We start from the raw sequence: 23,365 nt of genomic DNA, 5'->3' as shown, positions 1-23,365 counted from the left end.
TAGAACTGGTTTTAATGGTTCAGCTTATAATTTTTTCTGTTAAAGCCAGTTGGGTCAAAATTTTTGACCAAGGGTCAGTTGCTTGAATTGTGAATCCAAGTGGCCTTAAGGTTTTGGATTGGATGCTTGAATATGATACTAGAATCATCCATTACAGTATTGTGGTGTTGTTCAGCCTGTGGTTGTGTTGTTTTTCTGGAAGATTAGCAAAATGATTTACCAGTCAATATTATAGAGCCTGATATAGGTAAATTCATGAATTCAATTTGATTCTGATAGAGGAGAGAGCTTAAACAATAATAGAAATATGAGATGGAAAAGACGGGAAGGCAATTTCATTAATGAAATAAGGAAATACAATAACAATTCCTGCAACACATGTAACAGCACCCATTCTGTTATCCAGCTCAGCTGCCTCATTCCTTCCAGAATTCTCCCTTGGCCCATCTTTTGCCATTGCTCTTAGCTTTCTTCTTGTATACATCTCTAAGCTTCCCAGGCCCATTTGATCCATAGCCCAACTGCCTTGCACCTGCCATGGCAGATTCTTTTTAGTCTTAACTTCTTAATGTGCATGTGAACCATGAATTTGTTTTGACATAACTGTTAGAGGAACATACAATCTCCTTTCTAGTTACTTGTTGATCTTTAAACACATTTCTCTCATTTTATCTGATTTTGAAGAGGTGTGATGATTTGATACTCTAATAAGGCATGAACCATTACAAAATTGTGTAACATTTTCGCTTACATTCCTCAAAACTGAAATAGAAACCTGAAAAATTTTCCTTCCCAAAATGGTGCAGTTCAAACACTGCAGCAGTATAATGTCTTTAACAACCTGGTTCTTCAACAATCAAAGCAAGTAGGTGCTTTGTTTTTGGATTTTATGTTCATTATGACATAGGACAAGATTGGAAAGTCTATCATAATTCTTCCTTTAAGCTTGACTAGGGCTTGATAATCTAGGATTTTAGGACTGGAAATTGAGAAGGCCAAAAGGGTTCAGGGCTTATAAATCTATTTTTGCTTGAATTGGTTTATGATTCAAGAATTCAAAGGGCTGGTATTGTTGAAGAACAAGTTGCGGAATTTTTCTGAGTAGCAAAAAAGAGGGGACTTTATTGTTTTATTTGTTGGCTTTACCAGGGAGATGGAAAGTTATGTGAAAATTTTTTTTAATGGTCGTACAAATCATTTATATAAATTCTGGCACTATTATTCAATTCTCAACTCATTGGCAGTTATGCCACATCCCTTCCCCAACATACAAACACACAGTCCTACCTGTGGTTTCTTTTGCTTATAATCCTTTTCTTTATAAATGCTCATTTTTGGTTGATGCCAAAAGCGTAGAAGGTTTAATGAAGACGTGGAATAAATGTGCTCATTCATAGACTCTTAGGCGACTGCCTTACTAGCAGTGGTGTATTGAAGAAATTCACTTTTTTCTTATTACTTGCCTCACCAGGTGTCTGGGCATTTTACTTATGGAGTAATGGCACTCTCAGCTGCTACGTTTATGTTCTGGAACTTGTTTGGGACACGTGTGCTCCCTGCTGCATTTCACCATGGAAATCCAGTGTCACTAGCTCTACAGCTCTCTTGCAGTGTTTTGGTATGACTCTTGGCAGTTGGAGCTATCTGATTTTTGATTGATTCTGTGATGTCATTCCTTAGGAATGCTCTGTTCTCGTTGATATTATTTTCATAGTTGTTGTGGTAACACTTTATTTGTGTGTGTTAGCTTGCTTGTGTCTTATATGTAGTTTAACCAATCCTGCTTCATCTTATCTTTGCTTTTTCATTGGTTTCTATTTCCTCTTAACATAAGCAGCTCAACTATCTTCCTTAGATGTGTTGGAAGGGAGCATCATAGATTAGTGAGTGAAGCAACTTGTGTTATACTGTGAAAAATTTGAAAGAAATTAATTATAATTGAGCTCATTTACTTTGCTGACAGAAATATTTGAGCATAATGACTCCAATGATGGTGGCTTCATTCAAGATTCAATTTGAAAAACAATGAAAGAACCTTGTTTCTCACTTTTCACATCACATGCAATTAGTCATCTGATGATTTTTTAACTTATCTATGCATTTCTGTTGAAGTTAAACCATTGTGACATATATCTATCACTGTGTGATGCATGATCTTCTACTAGGGATTTTTGGTCTACCTATTTTAAGAAGAAATTTTGGAAGTAGTATTTTATTTAGGTAGTTTGAGTTGGTTTAGTATTCCTAATTGGTGTTGGTTTTGTATTTTTTTTATTTTGGGATTCCTAATCCTAGTACTAGTAGAACTAGTTATTGGACTATAAATTATAAAATGTCTGTGTAATCTAGGTAGTTTTTCAGAGCTTATTATGATTATTATTGACAATTAGAATTAATTAAAATTGAGAGTTCATTTATTTTTTCCATTTTGAGTGTTCTTTGTGGTGCTACATCACTTTGGTTACTGAATTCAGGTTTAAATTCTCAATTCATGTCAAGATCTGGAATAAAAACTTTGTTATTTACCTCACATCCAGTCAATGAAGAATTTCTACACTACGATATGTAAAATATGGATTATTTTATGTTCTCATTCATTGGTAGTATGTAGTGCTTAAATTCTCCACTTGTTTTGTTTGATGAGTGAACATCTATATGCTGAATGCAGGTTATTGCTTGTCCATGTGCACTTGGTTTAGCCACACCTACTGCTGTGCTGGTATCCTCCTACTGTACTCCCAAATTTCATGCCGAATAATCATGATTTCCTATTTAATTAACAGATTTTGATTGATCATCATCTGCATTACTCTTTCTCTCTTCCTTCTTTCTTGGGTTAATTACAAAAATGGCCCTGGGTTCTTGATAATATATACTTATTCCCTAAATTGTTGTATTATAATCCTTAGTCCCTAAATTGTTATATTATAAACACTATAGTCCCTTAGAAATTTTATGCTTTTCAATGATGATATTATAAAGACTTAAATTGCCAATTTTGATGCAATAGGGTGAAAAGTAAATTTTAGGGAAAATCTCAGTTTTTTTTTTTTTTTTAAATCCTTCCTTTTTGTCTTTTTAATTATTTTCTAATTATTTTATTTTAAGGTTGGAACCTCACTGGGTGCAACGAGAGGATTACTTTTGCGTGGTGGAAATGTTTTAGAGAAGTTTTCAATGGTGAAGACCATTGTGTTTGACAAAACAGGGACCTTGACAATTGGCAGACCTGTTGTAACAAAGGTTGTTACTCTTGGAGGTGTGAAAATTACAGATATACAGTTGAGTTGTTGCAGGAGTTCTTCTATTATGAGATTATTTTATTGTTCAATTTGATGTTTTTTAATGTTTGCTTTTACCAAAATCCACATGTATGGGAATTGGGAAACAATTGTGAGCATTAACTATTCTTTCTTTTTTTCTTTTTCTAATGTTGGTCTTGCTTAATGTTCCCATTTGAAAAGTGTATCTATGGAAATGGATAGATGTTTTAAGATCATTGTAGTGCTTTGTGCTTAAATAGACTAGCACATGTAGACCTAGGAAGATAACAAACTATGTTCTTTTTCTTCCCCTTTTTTTTCTCTCTCTCTCATTTGGTTTGTTTTTAATTCACTTGTTCTGTAACTCAAGTATGTATCTAATCCTCCAATTTGTACTTTTTTTGTCTTCAGTAACATTTTTTTTTTCTAGAAGGGAAAAAGAAACTTCAAATTCTACTAGACTGCACATTGATTTCAGCATGCATTCTTGTTAGCTGCATTCATTTTTAATCATTATTAGCCAGTTTATAGGAAAACCAAACATAATAATCTGCTGCATGAGTTACCCAATGGCTCATCTTCAGAAAGTAGGTAGAGTTGAAAAAGATTTATTGTTTTAATTTTATTCTCAGTTTGATAAAGTTTTTTGGTTTGCTGTTTTTGGGTGATGTGCTTATTGTTACAACTCATGTACATTTTGAATCTTTCTTTCAGTTCTATCATCTATGCACTAGGTGATGTGCTTATGGTTACTTAATGTGCTCTTCTGCGCTCAAATACTCATGATCATCAGACCTGCTAGTTGTAATCATTGATATGACCATTTTAACCAATAAATAGACTAATCTTAAATTTCAATTGAGGGTGTTTGAACACTGCTGTAAAGGTGAGACATTTGAACTTGCCCATATATTCACAGAAGATACATATTCTGATAGATATTCCTGCTTTGTTGCATTTACAGAATAAGAATGTTCTGATAGATATTCCTTTGTTGCATTCTAAGTCGGAATGGGTATACCTTGATGCAGACAAAATTTAAATCTTACATGGTCAGAAGTTGAAGTTCTGAAGCTAGCTGCTGGTGTAGAATCAAATACTATTCATCCTGTTGGAAAAGCTATAGTAGAAGCTGCTCAGTCTGCTGGTTGTCAGAATGTGAAGGTATTTATTTATAAGCTTGAAGAATTTGCATCTTCTGTTCAACTTTCACATTCATTTTCTATAAAAATGTAGGAGAAAGCGAATCCATATAGCCGATTCCAAATTTTTGGGATAAAGGCTTAGTTGAGTTGAGTTGAGTTTCTATACAAATGTACATAGTCGGTGCAATTAGTGGTGGCAAAATTTGACCCTTGCCAAAAATTTGTGTATGTTGGATTTCCTAATGCATCAGCTAGTTACCAATTTATTCTCCTTTGGAAGATTTAGGACATTAAGTGCATGTTCTGTGAATAAAATTGAATATGATCAAATAAAACTTCAATAGGACAATGAATTGAAATTATATTCAATGTTGTGCTTCAAAAACTGTGGATAAACAATTGTAGTTTTTTTGAGCTTCCTGCCAGTTAAAGAATGATTTCAACTATGATGAATTACTAACTAGGATTGAAGGGGATAAACCATCAACAGTACTAATTACTAAATGATGCTGGGCCTTCTACATATATAATTCTTTGATTGGTGCACGTGTATATGATATGTGTGTTTTTCTTCAATTGAAGCTTTGGATTTAGAGATGGAGATATGGTAACCATTGAAAAGGGGAGGAAACCATAGTGTGGGAAGGGGAGAAAGATCCCCAATCTTTGGCCCTTAAAATTATGTATTTTGGGAAAATTTTACAAGACGCTATAGCAAATATATTTGGAGACAAACATAGAAAATTTGATTCTAGCGTGGCTGCACATACCTGGCATATTTGGTTTGTTAACCCCTGTGTATTTAAAAAATGAAAGTATGTGTTGAAACATGAGAGAAAAATCTGTATATTTTAATGTGTAAAATCCTTCATACATTTTGCTTATTTATACACAAGAGTCCTAATTATACAAGGAAACCTAAATCAATAGGAACTAATAAAAATGGGAAATGAGATATACAAAGGAGGAAAAAACTAATAATCCCTATAATGCATGGATCTAATTTCAGGTTTCCAACACTCATCTCAAGTTGGTTCATGTTTATTACACATGTCTAACTTCCAAACTAGAGAATGAAAAATTTTGTTGCTTAATCCCTTGGTGGACATATCGGCCAATTGATCTTTAGAAGCCATACAAGAGATACTCAACGATCCATCCACTATTTTCTCTCTTATGAAGTGTCGGTCAATCTCTATATGCTTGGTCTGATCATGTTGTACTGGATTAGAGACAACATTGATGGCAGCTTTGTTATCATAAAACAAGTATAAATCGTTTGTTTCTCATAGTTTCATTTCTTTCATCAACTTCCGTAACCATTGCAATTCACAAACGCCTAGACCTATGCTCTGTGTTCAACCTCTGCACTAGATCTGGCAATGACATTTTGCTTCTTGCTTCTCCAAGTGACTAGGTTACCACCAACAAAAGTACAATAACTTGTTATTGACTACCTATCATCAAGTGATCCATCTCATCTGTATCTGTAAAGGCCTTTATTTGAAGATGTCCATGCTTTGAGAAAAAAAGTCTTTTTTGAAGAGCAAATTTCAGATATCTCACAATGCAAAAAACAATATCTAAATGAGATTCATAAGGGCCTTCCATATATTGACTTACTAGACTTATTGCATAAGCTATGTCCGATCTAGTGTGTGAAAGGTAAATTAATCTGCCAACTAACCTTTGATATCTTTCTAAATCCACTGACTCTCCAACTCTAGCTTGCAATCTTTGATTTGCTTCAATAGGAGACTTTATTAGTTCAAAGCCTAGCATGCTTGTTTCTTCAAGAAGATCCAGTATATACTTTCTCTGAGAAATAAAGATCCCTTTATTTGATTTGACAATCTCTATTCCAAGAAAGTACCTTAGTTTTTTCAAGTCTTTAATTTCAAATTCCTGTGCTAGGTGTTTCTTTAATTGGGCAATTTCTTCCTTATTATCTCCCGTCACCAATATATCATCTAAATAAATAATAAGTAATGTGACCTTACCTGTATCGTGTTTTATAAATAGAGTGTGATCAACATTACTCTGATAGAACCCAAAGGAGATCGTAGCCTTGCTAAATCTATCAAACCATGCCTTAGGAGACTACTTTAGACCATACAAAGCCCTTTTTAATTTGCAAATCTTCCCTCTGGTTTTTTCATCATCAAACCCTGGAGGTATTTCTATATATACTTCTTCATTTAAGTCTCCATCTAAAAAAGTTACCTTAACATCGAACTACTGTAAATCCCAATCAAGACTTGCTGCACACGACAATAAAATTTTGATTGTGTTCATTCTTGTAACAGAAGCAAAGGTCTCCTGATAATCTACTTCTTATGTTTATATGAAACCCTTTACCACCAATCTGGTTTTGTATCTCTCAATTGAGCCATGTGCTTTATGCTTTACAGTGAACACCCACTTGCATCCAATTGTTTTTTTTTTTTCAATAGGGAGAGTAACAAGATCCCATATCCCATTCTTTGCTAAAGTTTTCATCTCCGCAACTATGCAGTCTTCCATTTTGAATCAAGATATGCTTCCTTTCAATTCTGTGGTATAGAAACAGAAGAAACAGACAAGACAGATTCTATAAGACGAGGATAATGAGTCATAAGGCACAAAATTAGAGATAGGGTGTTTGGTACTAGTTTTGACCCCTTTTCTTAGTGCAATAAGGACATCAAGATTAGAATCAGGATTAGAATTAGCATTGATAGAAGAGAGCTCATTACATATCTCATGATGTCCAAGGTCTGAATCTAGGAATTTTAATTAATCAGGAGTATCATGCTTAATGGCCTCATTCATTTTGTTTTGAAGAGTGTAGGTTCTCAAATCCAATCGATTCAATCTCCCTATAGGTTGAGGTGATATGTCCTGAACATGTGGTGATTCATCTTGGAACATCATTAACCTCCCTTTGATAGATTGGGAGGAAAGAGGATGAAAAAGGAAAAAGATCTGCTCTTATTCTCCCCTGAAGAGGTGTTTGGAAATACTGTTCAGATTCCTTAAAAGTGACATCAATAATGACAAAATACTTTTTGGAAGGTGTGTGATAATATTTGTCACTTTTTTTAGTACCAGAATATCCTATAAAAACACATTGATGGAAAAATATAGAGATGTGAAGAAAGATCTACACATGGTTTTTATTGATTTGGAGAAGACTTATGATAGTATTCCAAGAGATGTCTTATGGAGTGTGTTAGAACAAAAGAGGGTATCTATTAGGTACATACAAGTGTTGAAAGATATGTATGAAGGAGCAACTACTATTGTGCGCATAGTGGGAGGGGACACGAGATTTTCCGATCTCAATTGGATTACACCAAGAATCATCTATAAGCCCTTACCTTTTTACATTAGTTTTAGATAAATTGATGAAGCATATACAAGAGAGTATTTCTTGGTGTATGATGTTTGCGGATGATATTGTTCTAATAGATGAGACGCGAGAAGGAGTCAATAGAAAGCTAGAGCTTTGGAGAAGTACTCTAGAGTCAAAGGGCTTTAAGTTAAGTAGAACGAAGACAGAATACATGCATTGCAAGTTCAGTGAAGGCCAAATTGGTGATAGGGAAGGAGTTAGTTTGGATGGAGTGGTACTGTCCCAAAGTAATCACTTTAAATATCTCGGCTCAGTCCTTCAAGTAGATGGAGGATGTGAAGAGGATGTTAGTCATATGATTAAAGTCGGATAGTTGAAGTGGAGACGTGCCACGGGAGTTTTATGTGATCGCAAGATTCCCAATAAGTTGAAAGGAAAATTTTATCGTACAGCCATACGATTGGCTATGTTATATGGTAGTGAGTGTTGGGCACTGAAGGAGTCGTATGCGTCTAAGATAAGAGTTGCAAAGATGAGAATGTTAAGGTGGATGAGTGGCCATACTAGACTAGATAAAGTCCGTAATGAGAGTATTAGAGAAAAGGAAGGAGTGGTGCCAATTGAGGATAAGTTGAGAGAAGGGAGATTGAGGTGGTTTGGTCATGTGAAGCGTAGACATATGGAGGCTCCAGTTAGACAAGTAGAGCACATTAGGTTAGAGGATAGAAAGAAAAAAAGGGGTAGACCTAAATTGACTTGGAGGATAGTAGTACAACATGACCTAGAAACATTACACATTTCTGAGGATTTAACCCAAAATCGTTTAGAGTGGAGAAAGCGAATCCATATAGCCGACCCCAAATTTTATTGATAAAGGCTTAGTTGAGTTGAGTTGAGTTTTCTTATGAACAAAGCACATACAACCAAAAACTTTGGATGGAAGAGCATAAGAGTTTTTTCCTTGCAAAACTTTCAAAGGACTTTTAAAATCTAGATCTAAGAGGCATCCAATAGGCTGCAGACAAAATAACATCCCCTCAGTAAGAAGTAGGAAGGTTCATAATAAACATGAATGCCAGAGTTACCTCAAGTAAATGTCTATTTTGCCTTTCAAACACTCCATTTTGTGCATTAGTGTTAACACAACTGGTTTGATGCAAGATACCATATGACTCCAAGTAAGCCTGAAATACTCTATTCATATTCGATAACATTATCAATTCTTAGAATTTCATTTAGCATCAAATTGAGTACAAATCATTTTATGGAATTATTATAAACAATAAAACACCCAACTCTTTGTTTTCATCAAGTAAGCCCAAGTTAATCTTGTGCAACAATCAATGAAAGTAACAAACCATCTATACTCAACTCAACTCAACTAAGCCTTTATCCCAAAAATTTGGGGTCGGCTATATGGATTCGCTTTTTCCACTCTAAACGATTTTGGGTTAAATCCTCAGAAATGTGTAATGCTTCTAAGTCATGCTGTACTACTCTCCTCCAAGTCAATTTAGGTCTACCCCTTTTTTTCTTTCTATCCTCTAGCCTAATGTGCTCTACTTGTCTAAACATGACCAAACCACCTCAATCTCCCTTCTCTCAACTTATCTTCAATTGGCACCACTCCTACCTTTTCTCTAATACTTTCATTACGGACTTTATCTAGTCTAGTATGACCACTCATCCACCTTAACATTCTCATCTCTGCAACTCTTATCTTAGATGCATCAACACTCACTACCATATAGCATAAAATTTTCCTTTTAATTTATTGGGAATCTTACGATCACATAAAACTCGTGGCACATCTCCACTTCAACCATCCGCTTTAATCCTATGACTAACATCCTCCTCACATCCCCATCTACTTGAACCTAGATATTTAAAGTGATTACTTTGGGACATTCAAACTAACTCCTATCACCGTTTTGAACTTGCAATGCATGTCTACTTAACTTAAAACCCTTTGACTCTAGAGTACTTCTCCAAAGTTCTAGCTTCCTATTGACTCCTTCTCGTGTCTCATCTATCAGAACAATATCATCCGCAAACATCATGCACCAAGGAATACTCTCTTGTATATGTTTCGTCAGTTCATCTAAAACTAATGTAAAAAGGTAAGGGCTTAAAAACACGGTTTTGGTAGGTCGCCACACATCAGAATGAATAGTCATGAAAGAAATTAATGTTTTATCATTTATTGAAAGATAAGACTATCTTGTGTGTTTAGCTAGTTCAAAAGCATCATAAACTAAAAACTATGGACTTGCATTTCTTAAAGAAAATAGGATACAACCTCTCTAAAGTTTGAAAAGAAGGATGTCCTAATCTCTTATGTTACTGGAGAATCTCTTGGTTAGCACTTACAGATTGTCCTAACAAAGTTTTGTTTCAACTAGGATTTGAGGAACCACCATAGTCATCTAGCAAATATAGGCTATCTTGCAGTCTATCATTGCCAATGGTTCTCCTTATTTTTGTTTCCTAAAATATACAATGAGTAGGGAAAAATGAGATTTTATGGTTAAGTGTTTTTGTAATAGAGCTAACAAATAAGAGATTAATAGAGAAACTAGACAAATGCAAAACTAAGATGAGATTCAAAGTAGGAGTGCATTTATTAGAACATATTCTTGAAAAACCAGTTTGGGATCCATTCACTATATGAACTTTTTCTTTTTCTGAACATGTTAAAGAGGTTGTGAATTTGTTTGAAGAGCCAGTCGTGTGTTTGTTTACTCTCGAGTCTATTACCTAAAGTATTTTGTCAAAATTGAGAAGAAAAATATTATCTGATTTGACAAAATTGGAAGAGGCAATTATGGTAGGTTGAGATTCCAGTTGTGAAAGCAAACATCTTAGGGATTGCACTTCCTAATTGGACAGAATTTTAGTTGTAGTTGTATCCTCAGAAAACTTTACTGTCTTAGATACATTTGCTTATGGTCTTGTTGAGCTCGCTCTTTTTCCTTTACGCCCCTTGCTTGGGCGGCCATAATGTTTCTAGCAATGTTAGTGTGGTGAGATTTCCCACAATAGTTAGTGTAAATGATCATTGTCTGAGGGACTAGAGCTATATGACTGTTCTTTAGAGGCAGCATCAACAAGCATTGACTTGTCAATGGGTGTAGCATGAACCATAACACTTCTTCTGCTTTTCTTCTTTTGAACAGAAGAATAGGTTTGCCTTAAGGAGTTTAAAGGATCCTTAGTAAGTACTTGAACTCGAATTTGGTCATGATCTATATTTAGCTTAGCAAAAAAAATCATAGGTTCGCTCTTTCTCAACCAATTTCGGAAACTTGATAGCATGACTAGCACGTGTAGCCTGAAATTCTTGATAGTAATCCAACTCCTGCCATAAGCCACTCAACTCACCAAAATATTAAGCAATAGTCATCTCACCTTGTTTTATACTATGAACCTTGTTTCTTAAGACATAAACCTGTGCATCGTTAGCCGCTTCAAATAAGTTTGTGAAACAACATTCCAAATGGTAGCTGCACTGTTCAACACAAATATTCAATAGCTACATGAGGTTGCATAGAATTAATGAGTCAAGACAAAAAATTCTCTAATTCCCACTAATTATAGGTGGAATTAATGTTCTCTGGTTTTGGCTTATCTTTTGTAATATATCCCTGCATTCCTTTAGCTTTAATAAACAGAAGACATGATCTTGATCAAGTAAGGTAATTGGTTCTATCAAACTTTATAGGACTGATTTGAAGAGAGGGATTATCACTAAAAACATTGACATTGCCCCTAGTAGCTCCTTTCTTCCCTTTAACCATCTCAAATTATATTGATCGAAGATAGAATTACTATGTAAAAAACTCAAAGAGAGAAGTTAGAACCAAGTTAGGGTCTAGGCTGGTTAGAGGCGCAACGTGAATTGGAGTTTGCTGGAAAGAAGCACGATTGGAAAAGGTTGCCAGAGACGTATTCACGCGTCGGCGTGTGGGAAAAGCCACAGATGGTTTAACAGTGCATGAAGCCACGTGCTTGCCGGGATGGTGACGTGACGTTTGGAATAGTTTGAAAAGATGGTCTTACTCCAAGAAGGGGCGGTGTCAGCCAACTCCTCCTGTAAAGTTGCTTCGAAGCTTGACCTAGAAAGGACCCTAAGTCTATGTATCACTTAACCTTATGCTAATTGATGATGGCAAGGCTTTAATGCCATGTTTGAAGAACTGATTTTGAGAGAAAAATTTGTATGTTTTAGTGTGTAAAATTCTTTTACATTTGGCCTATTTATACGTGAAAATCCTAACTATACAAGGAAACCTAAATCAATAGGAAACTACTAAAAAAAAGGAGGAAAAAATAATAATCCCTATAATGCATGGATCTAATTTTGGGTTTTCAACAGCATGTTTTTCTAATTTTGCATATTTTTATATATCAAATACAAATTCTGGCGTAGCCAAGACATATCTGCAACTTATACAATTGCAAGACTGATAGTGAGATGGGATTTGAAGTAGTTTGACTTATAGACATTCTCAAGCTCAAATTTTTCACATAAAAAGATTATCATCGCAGGTGAAAGATGGAACATTCATGGAGGAACCTGGGTTTGGTGCTATAGCTATTATTGAGAACAAGAAGGTGTCTGTTGGAACATTGGATTGGGTTCAAAGGTATTTTACTCATTGTTATCTTGATTATGCTGCCATGACTCTAATTTTGAGGTACTCCACGATCTTCATGCACAAAAGATTTCAAATCTGATGGCAAATATACTATGAGATCTTTGAATATTCTTCTTTAGGCTCTGCACGTTTTTATTAAACAACAAATATGTATTTGTATCAAAATGAGTGCGGCAAATCAATACAAGAGGATTGTTGTATGACCTATATAGTTAAATCAATTTGGCCTAATGAAACATTTAATCCATAATCTTCATAATTTTTTGCCCCTTCTAATTTCAAATGGTATTGAAGAAAAAAAAACCTTTATCAATCCATACTTTGACTTAGGTAAATTCATGAATTCAATTAAGTTATTCCTTCTTATAGTCTTAATAACTGCAAAAATAATGAATTTTTTTTTAATGGCTTATCATTTAGATAGATGGATTTTTTTTAAAGAAATGTTATTAAATTGAGCTTCCATTATTTAATACTCTGTAATTTAATGTAGAAGCATTTGCAATCAAGGTAGATTATTGATAGGTTTCTAGTTTGCTAAAAACTTTGAATGGGCGTGTGCTGCACACCTGGTAGGAGTCATTGTTATGGTGGTTTGGATTTATTTGCTTATGCATTGCCTTCAGTTTATCAGACACAGAAGTCATTGTGATGTGAGCCTTTGGTTTGTTTATTAGTTGTCTTTGATAAACCACTAAGCAAAAGCATGTTCTAAATATATATACTAACACTAAGCAATGTAAAATATATATATATATATATCTTTTGTCTAACAACTTTGCTTAGTGTTAGACAAACACATCAGGCAATAACACTTTTTAGAGTATTGACCTTATAATTGATAATTGTGGTTGATACTATTGTTAGGATATGGCTTGTGGGAACAAGTCCCACGTCGACAATGTTCAAGATAATTAAAGGGCATAGAAATGTTGTTAAATCAAACCAAATGGAGAGCCCAATTTAGCATGGAGAATTGCATCTTTATTAATTGTGAGAAAATAAAACAGAAGAAGAATATTAGGAATGATTGAAGAGCTTGATTATTCCCTCAAGCTAATGGTGTCAATTTATAATCTGTACAGGACAACTAAATAGGAAATATAATCCTAATTAAATACGTAATTATAGCCACGATTCTAGCACCTAAATATATTCACACAATCACTGCAGATACACATATCCTAGCTATTTATGGTACATATCTTAACACTCCCCCTCAAGCTGGAGCGTATAAATCATATGCTCAAAACTTGTTACAAATATATTCAATCCGAGAGCCTCTGAGAGATTTTGTCAGGATATCTGCTAATTGGTTATTTGAGCTAACAAAGCTAGTGGCAATACACCCAGATTCAATCTTTTGTCTGATGAAATGACAATCCACCTCTATATGTTTCGTTCTCTTATGAAACACTGGATTATAGGCAATGTGAAGTGTAGCTTGATTGTCACAGATTAGCTGCATTTGTTTAAGTTCCCCATACTTCAACTCTTGGAGAAGTTGTTTCAACCATATAATTTCACAGGTTGCCAAAGCCATAGCTCGATATTCTGTTTCTGCACTTGATCTAGCAATCACATCTTGCTTCTTACTTTTCTAAGAAATCAAATTACCTCCAATCACAATGCAATATCTTGAAGTAGACCGTCTGTCTGAAGGAGAACCTGCCCAATCTGCATCTTAGTAACCAATAATCTGTAAATGACCCGTGTCTTCATATAATAGGCCTTATCCTGGAGCTCCTTTAATATATCCGAGTATCCGAATAACTGCATCCCAATGACTACTACATGGTGCTTGAAGGAACTGACTGACCACACTTACAGCAAAGAGATGTCTGGGCATGTGATTGTAAGATGATTGAGTTTTCCAACTGTAGAAAGAGATAATTCTTCTTGATTTCAATTGATCTATACATGGGTATATATATATATAATTGATTTCTATAATTGTGTTCTATTAATTAGGAAGAAATCCTAAATAAGAAATCCTAAATAGGAATATAGAATACAGAATATACAGAAAAATAATATAGTTATTGACTTTCCATAACATTCCCCCTCAAGTTGGAGCATAGATGTTAATCATGCCCAATTTGTTATAAATGTAGTCAATCCTAGCTCCATTCAGAACTTTTGTGAAAATATCTCCTTACTGCTCTCCAGTTTTAATGTGTTCTATTGAGATGATCTGTTGTTCAATCTTTTCACGAACAAAGTGACAATCAATCTCAATATGTTTGGTCCGCTCATGAAACACTGGATTAGAAGCAATATGGAGACCAGCTTGATTATTACACCACAATTTTGCAGGCAGGGAGGTCTTAAAACCTGTCTCATTTAGTAATTGAAATATCCACATTACCTTACATACTGATTGTGCCATGGCTCCGTATTCCGATTCAGCGCTAGATCGAGAAACTACACTCTGCTTCTTGCTTCTTCAAGACACCAAATTTCCTCCAACAAAAATGCAATATCCAGTAGTTGACCTCCTGTCTACCTTAGATCCAGCCTAGTCGGCATCTGAAAAACATTTAACATTCAAATGCCCATGATTACCATGTAACAAACCTCTTCCTGGAGTGCCCTTCAGATAACACAAGATTTGTCCCAAGGCTTCCCAATGAGCAACAGTTGGGGAAGACATAAACTGACTTACCACATTAACGGTATAAGCAATATCAGGACGAGTGACTGTAAGGTAGTTCAATTTTCCTATCAATCTCTTGTATCTCTCTAGATCTTCAAACAACTCACTATCTCCTGCTAACAGTTGTAAATTTGGAGTCATTGATGCACTGCAAGGCTTAGCACCTAATTTTCTTATCTCTGTTAATAGATTGAGGACATATTTTCTTTGAGACAAGAAAATACCCTTCTTACTTCTCATAACTTCAATACCCAAGAAATACTATAACAATCCCAAGTCTTTGGTCTGAAACTGGGTTTGGAGGAAGGTTTTAAGAGATGAAATACCTGCAGAGTCACTCCCACTGATGACAATGTCATCCACATAAACTACTAGGAGAATTAGACCAGCCTCAGATTGCCTATAAAATACTGAGTGATTACACTTACTCTTTTGCATACCAAATTCCTGTACTGCTTTACTGAATCTCCAAAACCAGGCCCTAGGACTTTGTTTTAAGCCATAAAGAGACTTTCGAAGCCTACAAACTTTACCCAACTCCCCCTGAGCAACAAACCCAGATGGTTGCTCCATATACACCTCCTCTTGAAGATCACCATGAAGGAAAGCATTCTTGATATCTAATTGGAGCAGGGGCCAATCATATGTAGCTGCTAAAGAGATAAACAAGCAAACAGAAGTTACATTTGGATCCATAGGAGTATCTGCGTGTCTACAGTCTAACATGCCTGTCTCTGTCAGTATATCCAAAGCATATTTCCTTTGAGAAATGGTGATACCTGTCTTGGATTGTGCCACTTCAATCCTCAAGAAATACTTTAGCTTCCCAAGATCCTTAGTCTAAAAATGACTGGATAAATGTTGTTTGAGTTTTGAGATCCCAACATGATCATTTCCTATAATAACAATGTCATCAACATAAACAACGAGATAAATGCACTTATCATGGTCATTATGGTGGAAAAATACTGAATGGTCAGCTTCACTCCGAGACATTTCAAATTGTTGGACTACAATACTGAACCGTCCAAACCATGCTCTCGGAGATTGTTTCAAGCCATATAAAGAACGTCGCAGGCAACACATCAAACCAGACTCTCCCTGAGCAACAAACCCTGGTGGTTGCTCCATATAAACTTCCTTAGTTAGCTTGCCATGTAAGAAGGCATTTTTGATATCCAATTGATGAAGTGGCTAGTGATGGATGGCAGCTACGGAAATAAGAAGGCGAACCGAGGCAATTAGCCACAGGAGAGAAGGTATAACTGTAATCGAGGCCAAAGATCTGAGTATAGCCCTTTGCAACAATATAAACTTTAAGTCTATCAATCTGGCCATTAGGCCCCACCTTGACTGTATAAACTCATCGACAGCCAACAGTAGATTTGCCCTTCGGTAGTGGCACCAAATCCCAAGTGCCATTGTTATGGAGAGCGGTCATCTCTTCAACCATTGCATTACACCATCTTGGATGTTCCAAACCTTCTCTAACAGTGTTAGGTACAGATACATTAGAAAAAGTGGTGACAAAAGCATATTAGGAAGGAGACAAACGATAATAACTTCCAAAATTATAAATAGGATGAGGATTTCGAGACGAACGAATACCTTTTCGGATGGCAATGGGAGGAGTAGCATCATCTGTTGAAGGCGAGACCGGAATAGGTATAGATGAAGGAGGGCGAGAGTCACCAGGAGCCGGTGTTGTACCTGTATCAAGCAAAGGAGCATCAATGGTGTTAGTGGGAGGATGAGGACGACGTGAGTAGACGTGTAGAGGTGGTGGTGGAAGAGTAGGAACTGGTAAGGCGGTGGGAATAAAAACCTTGGATGCGATGTTGGAGGAAAAATAGGGAGATATTTCAAAGAAGGTTATATCAGTTGACACAAAGTATTTATTTGTAAGTGAATTGTAGCATTTGTAACCTTTTTGAAGTCTAGAATATCCCAAAAAGACACATTTTATTGATTTGGACTGAAGTGTGTCTTTGACAGAAGTGTGATCATGAACAAAACAAATACAACTAAATACAGGCAGGGACAACTGATGGGCATCTTGGTCGGGAAACACAATGGAATGAGGACTCTGATTCTGCAAAACAGAAGAAGGCATTCGGTTAATTAAGTAATTAGCAGTAAGAATAGCATCTCCCCAAAAACGAAGAGGAACATTATTGTGGATGAGTAAAGTGCGTGGCAGTCTCAACTAGATGACGATTCTTTCGTTCGGCAATCCCATTTTGTTGAGGAGTATAAGCACATGGAGTTTGGTGAGTAATACCCTGAGAAGATAAGAAATGAGTAAAGGGAGCAGACAAATATTCTTTTGCATTGTCACTACGAAGTATTTTAATAGAAACACCAAATTGATTACGAATTTCAGTAGAGAATTTTTGAAATATAGATAATAATTCAAAACGAGTCTTCATTAAAAATAACCAAGTGCAACGAGAATAATCATCAACAAAAGTAACAAAATAATGAAATCCCAAAGTTGTACTGACACGACTTGGACCCCAAATGTCTGAATGGACAATTTCAAATATGGACTTAGCCCTATTATTGACTCGCTTGGGAAAGGAAACATGACTTTGTTTCCCAAGTTGACAGGATTCACATTCAAAAGAAGATAAACTAGAAAAACTCAACTCAACTCAACTATGTCTTTATCCTAAAAATTTGGGTTCGGCTATATGGATTTGCTTTCTCCACTCTGAACGATTTTGGGTTAAATCCTCAGAAATGTGTAATGTTTCTAGGTTATGTTGTATTACTCTCCTCCAAGTCAATTTAGGTCTACCCCTTTTTTTCTTTCTATCCTCTAACCTAATGTGCTCTACTTGTCTAACTGGAGCCTCCGTATGTCTACGCTTCACATGACCAAACCACCTCAATCTCCCTTCTCTCAACTTATCTTCAATTGGCACCACTCCTACCTTTTCTCTAATACTCTCATTACAGACTTTATCTAGTCTAGTATGGCCACTCATCCACCTTAACATTCTCATCTCTGCAACTCTTATCTTAGATGCATACGACTCTTTCAGTGCCCAACACTCACTACCATATAACATAGCCGGTCGTATGGCTGTACGGTAAAATTTTCCTTTCAATTTATTGGGAATCTTACGATCACATAAAACTTCCGTCGCACGTCTCCACTTCAACCATCCAACTTTAATCCTATGACTAACATCCTCCTCACATCCCCCATCTGAGCCTAGATATTTAAAGTGATTACTTTGGGACAGTACCACTCCATTCAAATTAACTCCTTCCCTATCACCAGTTTGGCCTTCACTGAACTTGCAATGTATGTATTCTGTCTTCGTTCTACTTAATTTAAAACCCTTTGACTCTAGAGTACTTCTCCAAAGTTCTAGCTTTCTATTGACCCCTTCTCCTGTCTCATTTATCAGAACAATATCATCCGCAAACATCATGCACCAAGGAATACTCTCTTGTATATGTTTCGTCAGTTCATCTAAAACTAATGTAAAAAGGTAAGGGCTTATGGCTGATCCTTGGTGTAATCCAATTGAGATCGGAAAATCTCTTGTGTCCCCTCCCACTGTGCGCACAATAGTAGTTGCTCCTTCATACATATCTTTCAATACTTGTATGTACCTAATAGATACCCTTTTTTGTTCTAACACATTCCATAAGACCTCTCTTGGAGCACTATCATAAGCCTTCTCCAAATCAATAAAAACCATGTGTAGATCTTTCTTCACATCTTTATATTTCTCCATCAAGCTTCTAATGAGAAAGATCGCTTCCATAGTTGAACGACCGGGCATGAAACCAAATTGATTGAGAGAGATAGAAGTATCATGACGTAGTCGATGCTCCACAACTCTCTCCCACAACTTCATAGTATGGCTCATGAGTTTAATTCCCCTATAGTTTGAGCAACTCTGTATGTCTCCCTTATTTTTAAAAATAGGTACTAAAATACTCCTCCATTCATCAGGCATTTTCTTTGAGTTTAGAATCTTATTAAATAATTTAGTTAACCATACCACTCCCATATCTCCCAAATACTTCCACACTTCAATTGGTATTTCATCGGGTCCACAGGCTTTACCTACTTTCATTCTCTTAAGTGCTTCATTTACTTTTAAAAATCTAATCCTTCTAGTATAATTCACATTCTTTTCTATTGTTCTATAATCTATATTCACACTATTACCATTTTGACTATTATTAAAGAGATCATTAAAATAATTTCTCCATCTTTCTTTAATGTCCTCATCTTTCACCAACACTTTTCCTTCTTTATCCTTAATGCACCTAACTTGATTGAGATCTTGACATTTCCTTTCTCTCCTCCTTGCTAATCTATAAATATCTTTCTCCCCTTCTTTAGTTCCAAGTTTCTCATATAACTTTTCAAAGGCTTGTGCTCTTGCTTGACTAGCCTTTTTTGCCTCTTTCTTTGCTATCTTGTACTGTTCATATGCCTCATTATTATCACATTTAGGTAATTTCTTATACCATTTCCTTTTTCTCTTCACTGCCTTTTGTACTTCCTCATTCCACCACCATCTCTCTTTTGAGGGTGGTCCATGTCCTTTAGACTCTCCAAGTACTTTTCTAGCTGCTTCTTTAATCTTTGATGCCATCTGTATCCACATATCATTGGCTTCCATATCCAGCTTCCATACTTTGGACTCGAAAAGCTCATTTTTGAACTTCACTTGCTTTACTCCTTTGAACTCCCACCACTTTGTTCGAGCTACACTATTTCTTCTGACCTTACTTGAATTATTCCTAAAGTTGACATCCAAGACCACCAATCGATGTTGACTTGTTAAAGCCTCTCCTGGAATGACCTTGCAATCCTTGCATTGAGCTCTATTTGTCTTCCTGGTTAAGAGGAAGTCGATTTGGCTTCTATGTTGCCCACTTTTGAAAGTCACTAAATGTGACTCTCTTTTTATAAAGTAGGTATTTGCTAGTATTAGGTCGTATGCCATAGCAAAATCCAGAATGCTTTTTCCCTCCTCATTTCGACTGCCAAAACCAAAAACCTCTATGAACATTCTCATAACCTTGTCTATCACTTCCTACATGTCCATTCAAATCTCCACCAATGAAAACATTCTCTTCATTCGGTATGTTTTGCATTAAATCATCCATATGTTCCCAAAATCTTTGTTTACTCTCACTGTCTAGTCCTATTTGTGGGGCATAAGCACTAACTATATTTATTGTTTCTCCTTCTAGTTCTAGCTTTACTAGTATAATTCTATCTCCTACTCTTTTCACAGCTATTACTGCGTCTTTCAATGTCCTGTCTATGATTATGCCCACTTCGTTCTTGTTTCTCTCCTTTGTATCCTGAAATACCCACTTCCTTACTTTTCTCTCCTACCCATTTAGTCTCCTGAATGCAAGCAATATTCACCTTTCTCCTTTCCAAGGTATCCACAAGCTCCATTAATTTTCTTGTAAGTGATCCAACATTCCAAGTACCAACCCTGATCCTCCTCCTATCCTGCTCCTTCCTAATTGGTCTCCTTCTATGATATCTTCTATTGTTTTCTATGTCTATCTTTTGTTCTGTTCCACTATTTATTCTACTATCTGTCCTATGGACTAACTTCTTTACCCATACCCGTCCATGATGTGGGAACCCTTGCTCACTTAACACCACACCCGGGCACCGGCATGGCGCGTCGCTTTCGGTGAACGCCCTACACCCTTGCATATTTCTCACTACACCTGGGCTCCGATGTAGCGCGTCGTTAGTAGAGGACGCCCCAACGTTTATATCATTTGAATCCATATCATAGGGTGTGATGAAATTTTTACGTTGGCAAGACTCGGATGGCCCAGACGATTGTGAAAAAGATCAGCGAAAGTGGTAGAGGCAAGAGCAACCGGAGAATTTGAAGTAAGAATATGGTACAACCCTTGTGACTCACATCCTACTCCAATCATCTTTCCCGTACTTCGGTCCTGCACAATAATAGAGTCAGCTGTAAAGGTGACAGAACAATTGAGATTTTTAGTCAATTTACTAATGGAAATTAAATTATATGGGCATTCTAGTGTGAACAAAACTGTGATTAAAGAAATAGATGGAAAGATTTTTATTTCTCCTACACCCTTAACTAAAGTTTATGAACCATTAGCCAAAGTAACTTTAGACAAAACCGGAGGAGAAACTAGAGATGAGAAAGCACTTTTGTTACCATATATATGATCAGAAGCACTAGAGTCTAGGATCCATGGACCAGTGAGCGAATACTGTGTTAGACAAGCAAATGAATTACTAGAATGAGCATTGCTAGAAGATTGTTGTTTGGCTGTTTGATATTGCAAATACTCCTTGTAATCAGCTCCAGTTAATAGGATAGAATCTGACGCCTGATCCTTTCCATCAGGTAATGGAAGAATACCATTTTCACTGGATTGAGCCATATGAGTAGTTGATCGGCCTACAATATTTGACTGAATGGGGCGTGGTGGTCGACCATGAAGGGCCCAACAAGTGTCTTGAATGTGATTACTCTTATCACAATAAGTGCAATGGAGCCTTTTACCTTTGCCTCTCTGATAAGTGCCCTATCTCTGTTGGTTTCCACTTTTTGCAGCTAAAACTGAAGATTTAATTCCGGAGAAATTATTCTTACTGAGTGAGATGCGTAGAAGCCTGGCAGACACATCCTCTAGAGTGGGAATAACCCAACTAGTTAATATCTGGGCTCTAATAGAATCAAGGTCAGGCCTTAGCCCAATCAATGCCAAAACCATGAAGAACCTGTCCCACTGTTGCTCAGAAATATTATCAGTACATGGCATGATAGAATTAAATTCATCTTTCAGTGATTCTACCTGTCCCAAATAACTAGACATATCTTGTTGATTTTGCTGCAGATGAACCTTCTCTGATACTACCTTATAAATACGTTGCACATCATTTGTATATAAGGTTTTTTCCTTAGTCTAGACTTTGCAACAGGTTTTACAAGACTGAAAAATATTAAGTAATTTTGGGTCTAGAGAATGCCAGAAGAGACTACATAATTGAGCATCAATCTTAGTCCAGTTACCTCTATTTGTTAAAGCTATATCTATGGCATTTTTAACCAAGTGGTCATCATACCCCTGCCCCATAAACCATAATTCCACTGATGCAACCCAAGACATATAATTTTGATTTCCTACTAATTTAATAGTAGTAATAGCTGGTGAATTACCAATGGAAGAAAATATGGGTTTGAGAATCTCAGAACCTGTGTTGGATATGGGTGTGAGAATCTCAGAACCTGTGTTGGAGGCTGTATTGGAGGACTCCTCAATCTCAGACATGTTGGCAAAAGAAGCACATTGAAATGTTGCTCAGAAATACGTCAGAAAAGCCTACTGTATGAAGAGGTAGTGACAAAAAGTGAGAAACAGGTGATGGGACCAGTGTGGTTGAGGTCGCCTGAGGCCGGCAAGTCGACGAGGAAGAAGCGCGTGAAGGCGCGTGTACCGGAGTCTTTCACCGGGGGTTAGTGGAGAGGCCGATCCTGGGCTAGGTAATCCACTAGCCCAGAAAGTGACCTGAAAAAAGAGGAAAAGTTCCTCCCTATGAGGACTTTGTTTTAGATTTCAAATCAGACCCGCCGAGAGCTCTGATACCATGTGAGAAAATAGAACAGAAAAAGAATATTGAGAATAATTGAAGAGCTTGATTATACTCTCAAGCCAATGGTGTCAATTTATAATCTGTACGGACAACTAAATAGAAAATACAATCCTAATTATAGGTAATTATAGCCACGATTCTAGCACCTAAATATATTCACACAATCACTGTAGATACACATATCCTAGCTTTTTATGGTACATATCTTAACATTAATCTGCACTTATTGACCGTCAATTTAAACATGGTATTTGAGTTGTGAGGTCAACAACTGTAGTTTCAAGACCCAAAATGATGTGCCCAAAAGAACGCAAAAAAGAAGAAGATCATTTTGGTAGCAAGAACATAATGAGGAAATCGGCTAAGTTAGAAAATAAGCCAAATAAGACTAATCTTTTTAGGTTTTATGATCATGAAACAAAAGAAAGCAAAGGACACTTAAACACAATAACATAGCATTCGGCTAAAAGAAACAAATTAACTGAGATGAAAACTAACGAACTGTAAGGAAAACACAAACCAAGCACATGTGACACAAGAAAACTCACACAACTCTTTTAATGGTTTTTCGATTTTATAGAACAGAAACAATAACTAACGAAACAAAGACAAAAAGATAGGATTGAACTTGCTCCTTTGATAAGTAACACGCCACAGAAAATAAGAA

The 23,365-nt window shown here is 36.1% G+C and overlaps 1 protein-coding gene across 12 annotated transcripts in view; it reads left to right on the top strand.

Moving 5' to 3' along the window:
* Positions 1-23,365, top strand: part of LOC110656183 (copper-transporting ATPase PAA1, chloroplastic) — a 44,982-nt gene that overhangs the window by 10,807 nt on the left and 10,810 nt on the right. For 9 of the 12 annotated variants that reach the window (XR_009142487.1, XR_009142486.1, XM_021812817.2 and 6 more), the window contains exons 9-13: positions 1,472-1,618; positions 2,669-2,719; positions 3,109-3,281; positions 4,295-4,427; positions 12,291-12,388. Coding sequence is in view for 8 of the 12 variants with exons in the window: in XM_021812817.2 (XP_021668509.2) it covers positions 1,472-1,618; positions 2,669-2,719; positions 3,109-3,281; positions 4,295-4,427; positions 12,291-12,388 (602 nt within the window). In the remaining 4 variants the exon portion in view is untranslated. Of the gene's footprint in view, positions 1-1,471; positions 1,619-2,668; positions 2,720-3,108; positions 3,282-4,294; positions 4,428-12,290; positions 12,389-23,365 lie in introns of those variants that run through there. The other 3 variants (XR_009142488.1, XM_058131892.1, XR_009142489.1) reach the window with 3 other exon arrangements.

The sequence above is a fragment of the Hevea brasiliensis genome, chromosome 13 (genome assembly GCF_030052815.1).
Source record: "Hevea brasiliensis isolate MT/VB/25A 57/8 chromosome 13, ASM3005281v1, whole genome shotgun sequence".
In the NCBI taxonomy this organism is placed as follows: Eukaryota; Viridiplantae; Streptophyta; class Magnoliopsida; order Malpighiales; family Euphorbiaceae; genus Hevea; species Hevea brasiliensis.
The sequence above is the reverse complement of the archived record's forward strand: the minus strand, read 5'-3'. Positions and strand labels throughout refer to the sequence as shown.